The 12519-nt window shown below is 46.1% G+C and overlaps 1 protein-coding gene across 3 annotated transcripts in view; it reads left to right on the top strand.

Annotated features, from left to right (window-relative positions):
* The window catches only part of LOC144505046 (teneurin-2-like), a 2673959-nt gene that overhangs the window by 2453133 nt on the left and 208307 nt on the right, over positions 1–12519 (top strand). For all 3 annotated transcript variants that reach the window (XM_078230751.1, XM_078230754.1, XM_078230752.1), the window contains one exon: positions 9873–10111. In XM_078230751.1, coding sequence (XP_078086877.1) covers positions 9873–10111 — 239 coding nt within the window. The remainder of the gene's footprint in view (positions 1–9872; positions 10112–12519) is intronic.

Below are 12519 nucleotides of genomic sequence, written 5' to 3' on the forward strand. Positions count from 1 at the left end.
AACAGGGCATATATATACACAAACTCAATTACAAGATAATGGACGGAATGCGAGTCTTAATAGGTAATCAAGTATTTTTGGGCACTGCACAGCCTGCTAAAGCTCGACAATGGGGCCTGAGGCAGCGCCCATGCACACTCCTGACAAGGAAGTACACCTGATGCCATCTCGGCATAAGGGAATGCACCTGACAATTGCTGGCTGGAGACAAAACAGGCAGATTATCGTGTTCATTAGTGTGCAACAGCATGTTGCCATTTTTGAACCCTTTTCAGCCTATCTCTGAACCTCAAAGTGCTGAACATGTGTTAAACAGTATGAAGGACCCACTTCCATCGCTATTTAAAGTGATCAGGAAGTACTTATAGGTTAGTTGTCGGATTATTTCCTCAGATAATTGGTGCAATCGTACCCATTTTTTTTGGAGCTTGCCAATACTTGCTTAAAGTTTGAATAGTCGACAGGGAATGGTCTGGGTAGTGCTGAAGTTTTTTTTTGTTAATTTGGAAGCTTGTGAAAGTTGCTTCCGGGGATGGGTGGCTTGGTAAGCCTCACTCTGGGAACTGAGCGTGTCTGGGAAAAGGAGGCGAGGCCATGCAAAACAGGGAAAGGTTCTAGAATAAGGAGAAGGGGGAGGGGGGAGCAGGAGAGTTTAGGGAGAAATGCTCTTGCCTTTTCTTCTTTGAGGACTAATAATAGAGATGTCAGCTCTTCACAAAAGTGTTTGTGCCTGAAAGGTACTGACTGCTTAGCCTACATCTGCAGTCTCAAAGAAGGGCAAGGACTGGACTCCCTCTGGCTGTCAAAAGGACCTTAGTACTTAGGTATCTGGCTCCTTCCAGGCTGCTGCTGGAGTTATAAGCAACATCTCAGACTTCGCAGTGCACTACTGCTTAAGGGAGGTCTCTGAGACTCTCAGTGCACATGAAACAGCTTCACCTTATTCCCTCTTGCTGAAGGCAAGTGGGTGATGCAGGGACTTTTTAATTGGTTCGTGGGACATGGGTGTCGCTGGCTGCCAGCATTTATTGCCCATCCCTAGTTGCCCTTGAGAAGGTGGCGGAGAGCTGCCTTCTTGACAAGTGAGTGGCTTGCTAGGCCATTTCAGAGGGCAGTTGAGAGTCAACCACATTGCTGGAGTCACATGTAGGCCAGACCAAGGAAGGACGGCAGATTTCCTTTCTGTAAAGGACATCAGTGAACCAGATTGGTTTTTCTGACAATCAACAATGATATCTGGTCAGCAGTAGATTCTTAATTCCAGATTTGTTTTTATTGAATTCAAATCTCACCATCTGCCGTGGCAGGATTTGAACTCAGGTCCCCAGAACATTAGCTGAGTTTCTGGATTAATAGCGTAGTGATAATACCATTCGGCCATCACCTCCCCTGGTTGCCATGGCTTCATGGATATTGCCTTGCAAGTGCCTCATGTCATCTCCGCCATTTTCACCAATGGGGTACCACTCCCCCAATTGTGCAACTGGTGCATGACCACAGGCAGCTCACTATGCTGCGGAGTGTCCATCTTCCTGGCAGCAGTCATGACGCCTTCATTCTGTGGCGGTACTCTTTGCCACCTGCGCACCGCACAGCAAGTCAAAGGTTGGTCACCAGGCAACAAGAATTATCCACTCATAACATGTCTCCAGTCCAAAACCAACCCACATGCGTACAGCAGGCAAACAATGAAAGCCAGGCTGCCACAAGGGACATTGTAGAGCCCACCATCAGTGTTCTGAAGCAATGCCTCTGCTCTCTAGAGGGGCCCTTGCGCTGTAAAGCTGAGCAGTGCCTCAAGATTGTCAGTAAAATGCTGCTTATTGCACACCGAGGCCATCATGTTGGTGGCACGGCACAATGGCACAATGGTTAGCACTGCTGCCTCACAGCACCAGGAACCCGGGTTCAATTCCGGCCTTGGGTGATTGTGTGGAGTTTGCACATTCTCCCCGTGTCTGCGTGGGTTTCCTCTGGGTGCTCTCATTTCCTCCCACAGTCCAGAGATGTATGGGTTAGGTTGATTGGCCATGCTAAATTACCCCTTAGTGTCAGGAGATTAGCAGGGTAAATATGCGGGGTTACAGGGATAGAGCCTGGGTGGGATTGTGATCAGTGCAGGCTCGATGGGCCTCCTTCTGCACTGTAGGGATTCTATGATTCTATGAAGGAGCAGCGCTTGTCACCACCTACTGAATGAGAGGCTGGGGGGCAGGTATAGGATGAAGAGACAGAGGCTGTGGAAGAGGAGAAAGTAGAACAGGAAATGGGGCACATGAAGAGGAAGAGAAGATGTAATGGAGACAGCTTCTTCCTATATGGGATCTAGCTCCATCATCAAAGGGTTATTTATTCAGTCAGCTTCCGCTGCAGCCTGAACTCAGGAAAGTTTTATATTCAATCAAGTAAAATAGAAAAATACAAAATAAAACAAAGAACGGAGCAAAACAACATGTTAAATCAAAACCAATTAATAACTTGTTCCCAAAAATAACGTCAAAGTTTTTTAAAAAGTCAAATGTCCAGGCAGAAATTCAGTAGCTGTGTCTTCAGACTTTTGAATGGACTTATCTCGCATTAAGTTGACCTTTCTCTACACTCTAGCTATGACTGTAACACTGCATTCTGCACTCTCTCCTTTCCTTCCCTATGTATGGTATGCTTTATATAGCACTCAAAAAACAATACTTTTCACTGTATACTAATGTGACAATAACAAATCAAATCAAATCAAACAGCCAACAGCACCACCATTGATCCACCAAGCAGCCATTATTCCTTTGAGATTGTGTATCCCTGGACAACTAGCTTTCGTTTGATGCAGGAAATCTTCCAAATTCCTCCCATTCTGCCATTGCCTGCACCACTCCTTCTCTCTGCTGCACAGAATCTGCTAGAAGATCCAGCTTCAGTCCTGCAACATCTTGTGCTGGGCAGCAACGGTCTGGCTGGCAGGCAATGGCAAGGGCACTGACAGATGGCACCTATGTTGTTATCCTGAGCGAGGATAGCAGGCATGTACTCCGTGGAGCCATTACACCTCTCCTCGGGTGATGCCTGAGCAATCCTACTGATCTGCTGGAGAATAGATTGACAGGCTACTCTGATGCCGTGGAAGCCCCTTTGAACAGTGGTATTCAGAGCTATTAATGGGCGGCACTGCTACCTTACAGCGCCAGGAATTCGGGTTCGATTCCTGCTTTGGGTCATTGTCTGCATGTTCCTCCCAATTTCCTCCCACAGTCCAAAGATGCACAGGTCAGGTTGATTGGCCATGTTAAATTGCCACTTAGTGTCAGGGGGACTCGCTAGGGTAAATATGTGGGGCTACGGGGATAGGGACTGAGTGGGATTGCTGTCGGTGCAGATTCGATGGGCCGAATGGCCTCCTTCTGCACTGTAGGGATTCTATGATTCTAATGCAACAGTCTGTGCTTGCAAGAGGCCAGTCTGAGTTTCCACAGCAATGCTGCAACATTTGATAGCTGTCTGTGCTGTGGTGGAAGTGGTGGCATTGGCCATCGGAAATTGCATCAGGTTCCACATCTGTGTCGATGGAAGTGATGGCTCATTTCATAGTGGAAAGGATGGTCTCCCAGTGCTGCCCGAAGCCCTGTGTCAAGGTCAAACTGGACTCCTCCATTCTCCTTGGCATTGAGCAAAAGATTCCTAGTGTACCAAGCATTTGGGTGTGTAAACCCATCAACCCTCTTCTGTAATAAGCAAAATACTGTGGATGCTGGAATCTGAAACAGGAACAAAAGATGCTGCAAAGACTCAGCCGGTCTGGCAGCATCTGTGAGGAGAGAAAGCAGAAACCTGGTCCATCAAATTCTTCTGCTGGAGAATTAGTGTGAAGCTTCTCCCTCCCTGCCCTGGCTCCTGCGCACGTATGCTCAGTATCTTACCATGTAGATCCCTTCTCTATCCTAGATTCTACAATACAGTAAATACCATTGTCTGAGTTGGTGGCTGTGAGTGTAGGATTGAGTGATAAGTCTCTTCATCACCATTGCTTCCCTTCTCTTGCTTAAGTGTGAGAAAGTTCCAGTTCTTGAGTATCTGGAAGGAAAACAGGACAAGGTTAGGGCAGCAATGAGGGAGGAGAAGAAAAGGTTAGAGGTGCACCATCAGCAGTTTGAAGGTTAGAAAAATAGAGAGACTTGTATTAGTACAGCAATTTTCACAACCACTCGACATTCCAAAGGATCTTACAGTCAATGAAGTACTCTTAAAGTGACTGACATGTAGAATGAAGTCTAGTCACTGCAATGTAGGAAAATGCCACAGCCAATTTGCACACAGCAAACTTCCACAAACTGCAATGTGATGATAACAGGATAATCTTTATTTTTTGTTGTGGTGATTCAGGGATAAATGTCGCCCAGGACACCGATGATAACTCCCCTCTTCGAAATTGTGCCACAAAAAGTTTCACATCCACTCAAGTGGGAAGCTAGAACCTCAGTTTAACACCTCATCCAAAAGACAGCACCTCCAACAGTGCAGCACTCCCTTAATACTGCACTGGAGCATTAGCTGTGATTTTTGTGGCCAAGCCGTGGTTTGGAACTTGAACTTGGAGCCTTGTGTCTCAGAGGCAAATGTGCTCCCAACTGAACCATTTTACTGTGCTTGTACACTTCACACTGTTGCAAGTCACAAGCCAACAAGTCAGAACATGTACATGAATTTTAGAATGGAGTCTGGGTTAATTGAACATGTTGGTGGCTGTTGTGTGATGAGGCTGCAGCGAACTGAATGACGGATGAGGCTAGAAGATGAACACTCATATCTCAGGCAGACTGTTCTTAGCTCCAGAGCAGCGAGCTTGGGGCAGGGGCTCAGGAAAATCAGTGAGCTGCTTCAGGATGGCTCCCTCATGCAGTCCCAACAGAGGGAACTTGCCAGCAGAGAGCAGGGACTCAGATTAGCTAGCTACTATATTTAAGGACACAATTAGATGGTCTGCCAGCATCTTGTTGGCAGTCGGAATGCCCCCACTGTGGGGAGACTACCACCTCCATGGAGGCATTATCTCTCTGGCAATCCAGGTTGCCATCAGAGCCAGAGGCTGCATACCCCAGAAGGGAGCCAGGGACATGACAAGGGGGCAATCCCTGTGGCCCCAACAAGCCATCCAGAGAAGTTTATTCTCTGACTAAGGCGCCTGTCTGCTTGACCTCTTTTATTTTTAAACCTACCTCTCCATTGGTGCTTCTAAATTGAGGCATCTGGATAATCTCCCACTCTCCCCAACAGCGCTCATCTCTCCCAGTGGGGCTGTTGCCCGAATGGGCTGGCAGCATCGGGAGCCTGATCGCTGTCCTTAATTAGGAGGCAGCCTCCAGAAATGTCCCTGTCCATCGATCAGCCATGTCCATAAATCCATGAGGTTCATAGGTCAACCACGATCGTATTGAATGGCGGGGCAGGCTTGAAGGGCCTGGTAGAATCGCAGTGCAGAACGAGGTTATTCGGCCCATCGAGTCGGCACTGACCACAATCCCCATTCAGGCCGTATCCCCATAACCCCATGTATTTACCCTGTTAATTCCCCTGACACTAAGGGCCCGATTTTACCATTTTGATACCAAGTGCTGAATCTGGGAGTGATCCAGATCCGAGAATGTAAACCCTGCTCTCCGGCGCCCCCATACGCACTCAGCCGGGAAAAAAAGCAGTGAGTCTGAATCGCGCTGCAGAAGCCTGTGGGCGGGGCTTATCGCACCCGAAACCCTGCAGCTCCAATCGGAGCCTTCAGCTGCGCATGTGCAGTAAAAAAAATTTGAAAGACATTCCCCTGCCACATCACTCCCCCAGCCCCCCGCAGACATTGACGAATCCCCACAACATAACTGAACCTCTTATTCCCCCATCCCCCTGCTACCCAGATCGATCATGGCCCCCTACCTCCTTCCCCCCATCATTCGCATGCAGAGTGACAGCAGACACTCTCTGCCCCCCAACCGATCGCCCACAGAATGGCAGCGGACCCTCCCCGTCCCTGCCCCCCCCCACCCCCCCCCCCCATCAGAGAACAATCTGACCCACCTCCCTCCTTTCCCCCCCACCAGAGAACGATCTGACCCACCTCCCTCCTCCTCCCCCCACCAGAGAATGATCTGACCCGCCTCCCTCCTCCTCCCCCCCCACCAGAGAACGATCAGACCCACCTCCCCTTCCCCCACCACTGATCTGAGTTAGAGCCGCTGGAAACTCTGAACTTACCTCTTCGGGAGTTGGAGCGCCCGAAATGGACCTTTGCCGAGCAAGTCTGTTTCGCGCCGAATCTGGATGGGCGAACACGATGGTAAAGGGGGAAATGCAGTAGGTTTGGGCGTCCAGCTCATTAAGTCAATTTAATTGCATGCAAATGCATTTAAATTGACGTCGTGCCCATTTCAGGCGCGGTTCCGATCACGACTATTTTAGATGCTTGATAAAGGGGGAACGGGCACAGAGGCGGTCGTGGATTGCACTACTCGCCTCACGCCCAAATTTACCAAGTTTTCGCGCCCGAAAACGGGCGCAAATTGTTGGTAAAATCAGGCCCTAAGGGTCAATTTACATGGCCAATCCACATAACCCTCACGCCTTTGGAGTGCTTCTATTTCTTTCTGTGCTCTTGTGTCCTGTGCTGGTCTAACTGCTGACAAATGCTCGCTCAAGACTTCCATTTGGACCTGACTTGAGGTTCCAAAAATTTCGTCCCTCAGATTGTTAAACTTATTCCTGCACTGTTTCCATATTCCTGACCTTCACCTCCATTGCTACTTCCTCCCACTGTTTCCTGAGCAAATGTTTGGAAGGCCTCTTCCCTCCACCTCACCCCAGTATCCCCCCTTCTTTCCATCTCATCTATCAAGACCTTTCAAAACCTTGGTATTCACTTTGTCACATGTTTAGCCATTGCACAAAGTGTCAGGTGTTACAACTCAGATAACTCGATGAAGTATAGCGAGACAAATGAGGTATCGTGCACCTCCAACCAACAAACATACAGTGGAACCCCGATTTAACACGTCCCAATTTAGCGCGAATTCGGATATAACGCGATGGTGTCATTGGACCCTTTTTTTCCCGCTAATAATTAGCAAATTTAGCGTGACCCCGATTTAGCACGACCCTGCTTTTTTCGCAACCCCGCTTTTATGGACCCCAACCATCGCGTTATAACGGGGCCGCACTGTACTTTGAGATAAAAGCAAATTACTGCGGATTCTGGAATCTGAAACAAGAACAGAAAATGCTGGAAAATCTCAGCAGGTCTGACAGCATCTGTGGAGAGAGAAAAGAGCCAACGTTTCGAGTGTGGATGACTCTTCATCAGATCTCTAATTGGCACGAGACAAAGAACAGCAGAGGGAACACTCGCCAGACTCAGAAATCATTGAATAGAGTGGACAGCCCCAAGTTATATTATGCACCGCTCTCCACAAAACTGTTTCCTGGGGTTATCCAGCTTCTTCCCTTTCACCTTCAGAAGGCATTGGTTTGAGAAGAATAGCATAAGAGTGACATGCCTGGCTCCTGAGAGTCAGGTTCAAAGTCAAAGCAGGTTGATATTGGTCAACATCATTAGAAAGTAGAAGATTGAAGGAAACATGATCCAGGTTTTTAAAATGAAAAAAAAACCTTGTTTTGACAGGTAATATATAAATAGAAAGTAGCTTATTTCAAGCAAGGCAATGAAATAGAAGTTATTTTTTCATGAAGGGTCATGCATGTGCAACAAATTTCCAGCCAAAGTTATTAATATTGCCCTGGTACAAAAGGAAACTGCATCATTATTGGGCAATTGATGGGATTGATTATAGGATAATTATTTAGGGGTGGCACAGTGTCACAGTGGTTAGCACTGCTGCCTCACAGCACCAGGGAACCGGGTTCGATTCTCGGCTTGGGTCACTCGGTGTGGAGTCTGCATGTTCTCCCTGTGTCTGCGTGGGTTTCCTCCGGGTGCTCCAGTTTCCTTCCACAGTCTGAAAGACGTGCTGCTTGGGTGCGTTGGCCATGCTAAATTCTCCCTCAGTGTACCCGAACAGGCGCCAGAGTGTGGCAACTAGGGGATTTTCACAGTAACTTCATTGCAGCGTTAATGTAAGTCTACTTACATTAACGCTAATAAAATAAACTTTTGTATTTAATAATCTATGTGAGAGGAAAGATCGTGCGATTCTGTACCAAGAAACATAATCTGTAAAAAAAAACATAATCTGTAAAAAAAAACAACAGCCCTGCATGGAAGATTGGAGATCTGACAATGTTTTGGCTGTTTGATGATCTCTTTAGAGCCAGACAAGGTTTTGTGGAATTTTGTTTTGAGGTTAAATGAATGAATGAATGAGATGGAGTCCGTGCCGGGATAGGTTGTGCATAATCTGTGAACAGAATGGGCTTGATCAATGACAAAGCATTTTCATTCCTTCCTGTGCAATATGCAATGAAGCAGACCTGTAACTCAGTGACTAACCAATATTACAGGCTTATGTGCTCAAAGCCAAAGTATCTTTGATCTCGTACTGGCTACAGTGCAGGTCAATCAATCGAGGAATATTAACTTGTTCGAGGGTTCCTTGGCATCTTGTGTGTACATAATGGCAGAAAACCCACAACTAATGTTTGACACAAACAAAATCTGTCAGCATCATGATTTCCAGGTTTTGTTAACACCATGTTGGAGCAAGCAGCCAACTAGTCTTGAAGGGATATCGTTCTGCGGAGGCAAAATATTCAAAAGAGCCTCACATCGCAGCCACATATGCAGTGACGCCATGCAAAATTAACATGAGAACATGCTGTCAGTACATGTGACCTTGTCTCATTATATGATGATCAATGGAAGCAGCAAGTTTGCCTTGTGGGTTTGCCAGGCAATGGTGGCTGAAGTATTGAACTCCAGTTTTAGAGGTTATCGAACAAGCTCTCAATCTTAATGGCTAGACAGTGAACAAGCCACAATCCACATTTTCACATTTCTCGTCAAAAAGCAAGATGTTGGCCAATATCTAGTCAACAGCAGATTTTATCTACAAAATAATTTCATATAAATCAGATCAGTGTTTCTCGCTTAAGGACATGAGCAAAGCATTTAGACTCTCTGGGTTGCTCCGTCGTTCAGTTAGATCATGGGTTTTGTGTATCATAACTATCTACCTACCTTGGATATGTCGCCCTTAACACCCTCACCCAACAAAAATTTATCAATCTCTATCACCTCCAGTTTACAGGTGTGAGACTGTCAGATGCCAGCAAGAGCTTGTTTTTACTTGAGCTGGCTGTGTAGATATCCAGAAAGCAACTGCGGGCCATTACAAGTTCTGAGCAAGATGTTGCACGCAACTCTCTGCCCAGTGAATTTGAATCCTGCTGTCTTTGGGCTTTTTCCCAACAGCGTGCAATAAGAACCACCATTCTCTGCGCAGAAATCAAATGAAGTGCACACCAGTGGCATTACAGCTGCATTTCCTGCGAGTGGATGTGTTCTCTTTAACTACTAGAAGGGGATTTTCACTGTAGGTTGGATGAAAACGTGAACATGTTTACAGCTGCCAGCTTTATGATTTTGCTACAATGCGCAGAGGAGCAAATCTTGGCCCGTGGAGTAAAAATACCAAATGACAATATTAGGATTTTCAAACTCGAGCTCTCCGCCCACCTCTGTTTCTGAAAAGGCACTCCTGATTTGACAGATTGAAACAAAAAGGACTGTGAAAATTCAGGACAAAGGAAGTGGAAAATATAATTATTAAAAAATTGAAGATATGTATCATGTACCATCTTCTGACGAGCCAGACGAGAAATACAAAAGCACTTTTAATCCCATGGGTTTGCCACACTCTAAGCTTCTTCTTTTTTCTCTCTTGCAGGCACTTTCTTTTTAAGACCTCTTCTGGGACAACACCTCTGTTCAGTACGTCCACCCCAGGCTATCCTTTAACCTCTGGTACCGTCTACTCTCCACCACCGCGGCTTTTGCCTCGAAGCACCTTCTCCCGAAACGCTTTTAAACTTAAGAAGCCGTCCAAGTACTGTAGCTGGAAATGTGCTGCCTTGTGTGCTATCGCTGCCTCTGTGGTACTGGCTATTCTACTGGCATATTTCATAGGTGTGTACCTCAGATTTTGCACTGGCGTGATTTGAATAGAAGTACAATTGTGTGTTTGTTGTACTGAATTAGCAATCAGTCCCACAGTTCGAAATTTTAATAGCATTGATTTCAATTATGGCTCCTATCTCAGTCATCGAGTTATAGAGGTTTACAGCATGGAAACAGGCCCTTCGGCCCAACTTGTCCATGCCGTCCTTTTTTTCAACGACTAAGCTGGTCCCAATTGCCCACACTTGGCCCATATCCCTCGATAGCCATCTTATTCATGTGATTGTCTAAACGCTTTTTAAAAGACAAAATTGTACCCGTAGGGAGTAGGGGAGCTGGGTGGAAGGGGGGTGGGGGCGGTTGGGGGTGAAGATATGGTCTGATGAGAGAGGGGGGACATGGGTGGGGGAGAAAGGGTCCCAAGCTGAAGGCAAAGAGCTTGTCCAGAAAGAGAAAAGAACAATCAGAAAACTGATCAACCAGGCTACTGTCTGGCACTCCTTGAGGCTGGTTGTGGAAAGCCATTATCTGAGAACTGGTAGCAGGTGGCTTGCCTGGTTCTCTGCCAAGTCATTGTTTATGAAGTGGAGTTTATGAAGTGGTTAGCACTGCTGCCTCATGGTGCCAGGGACCCGGGTTAGATTCTAGCCTTGGGTGACTGTGTGGAGTCTGCACGTTCTCCCCGTGTCTTCATGGGTTTCCTCTGGGTGCTCCTTCTCCCTCCCACAATCCAATGCAGGTTAGGTGGATTGGCCATATTAAAATTGCCCCTTAGCGTCTGAAGGGGGATTACAGGGATGTGGCCTGGGTAAGGTGTTCTGTCGGAGAGTCGCTGCAGACTCGATGGGTCGAATGGCTTCCTTCTCCATTGCAGGGATTCTATGATTCTAAGAGGACAAAATATATAAACCGAAAAACAGGGAAGGAGAATTAACATTTTCTTTAAGATACACTACCTCTTTAGATTCAAAGTTCATGTGATCGTTACAGGTCCCCATTTGAAATCCTTAAGCAGCAAATCCTCTGCAATGTCTTTGTTTTTGGCAAGTTGATTCCTCCTTCCTGCTAATGAATAATGACCAGATTAAAGGTAAAACATCTTTACTTTCAAATTCAGATTGGAGATATTCAAATAATGGCATCCATGCTGATAATTGTCAATTAGTTTTAAATTATTTGACAAAATAGAATAAATTAATTTTTCGACCTGTTTGAGTGGGACTGATTCTTGATTCCTGTAATTTCAAAGCAATGACACATTTTAAAAGCGCTTCATACCTGGTGTGTAAGGGAAAGCCAGAATTGCTGTCGACAGTTGTCTGACACAAGCAAACTTTGGCCGTCCAAATTAATTGATAAAATGTGCTCACAGCAAGTTCATTAAGAGGTTTTCTGGTCTCTCCTTTACATCAGGAAACAAGAGTTTTATAAGTAATCATTATTATGAAATTACTTGGCTAAATGATGGATTCCCAGTATTTATTGATCAAAAGAGTGACATTTTCTTGCAAGCATGCTCGGTAAACACTTCTTTACTTCAAACTCAGTGATAGTTATTGGGCTGGATAAGCTCATTGTGTGATTTGTGTGTACTGTTGTTCCATCTTTGTTCCACAAAGAAAACCATTGAATGTTTTTTCAAGATGGCAATGCCCCTTTAATTATCACATAAACTCCCACTGTCACTGTGTTAAATGAATTAAGTAAAAATCACACCCAGGTAAATAAAACAGCAAAATATGTAGGTACATAGAAAGGAAAGATGTAGAGGGATATGGGCTAAATGCAGGCAAATTGGACTAGTTCAGTTCAGGAAACCTGGTCAGCATGGATGAGTTGGGCCGAAGGGCCTGTTTCCATGCTGTATATCTCTATGACTACGGGAGGGATTTTCCTGCCGTGCTCACCCCGAAACTGGGAAAATCCCACCCGAGGTCAATGGACCTTTCGATGGTCCGCCCCTCGCCTGCTACGATTCCCATGGTGGGCGGAACGGGAAGATTCCCACCCATGACTCTATGACGCAAGGGGCAGGATTTTTCTCCTCCTCTACGCTGTGTTTCATGGAAAAGGGAAGTGGCGCGCCAGTTGTTGGCAGTGGGATCTTACAGTCCCGCCGTTGTTAATGGGATTTCCCATTAAACATACCCCTTGCCACGGTGCGCAATCGAAGGGACTGTAAGATTCCGCCAGCGTAGACAGCAACAAGATTTCAGCGCTGTAGTGACTCAAATCAAATGTTAAAACGTGGGTAGTTCGTCTCAGCCAGATTTATCAAAACAACTCGAACTAAGAAACCACAAAGTAACAGTTTCCAACCACCTCTTTTCTAGTGAATTTAATACCCGTTCCAAATTACACCATTTGAAGTTAGATCAGCATTGAGTGCTGACGAACGTTTATAAAAGCTGGGCAAG

The sequence above is a fragment of the Mustelus asterias genome, chromosome 16 (assembly GCF_964213995.1).
Source record: "Mustelus asterias chromosome 16, sMusAst1.hap1.1, whole genome shotgun sequence".
NCBI lineage: Eukaryota > Metazoa > Chordata > Chondrichthyes > Carcharhiniformes > Triakidae > Mustelus > Mustelus asterias.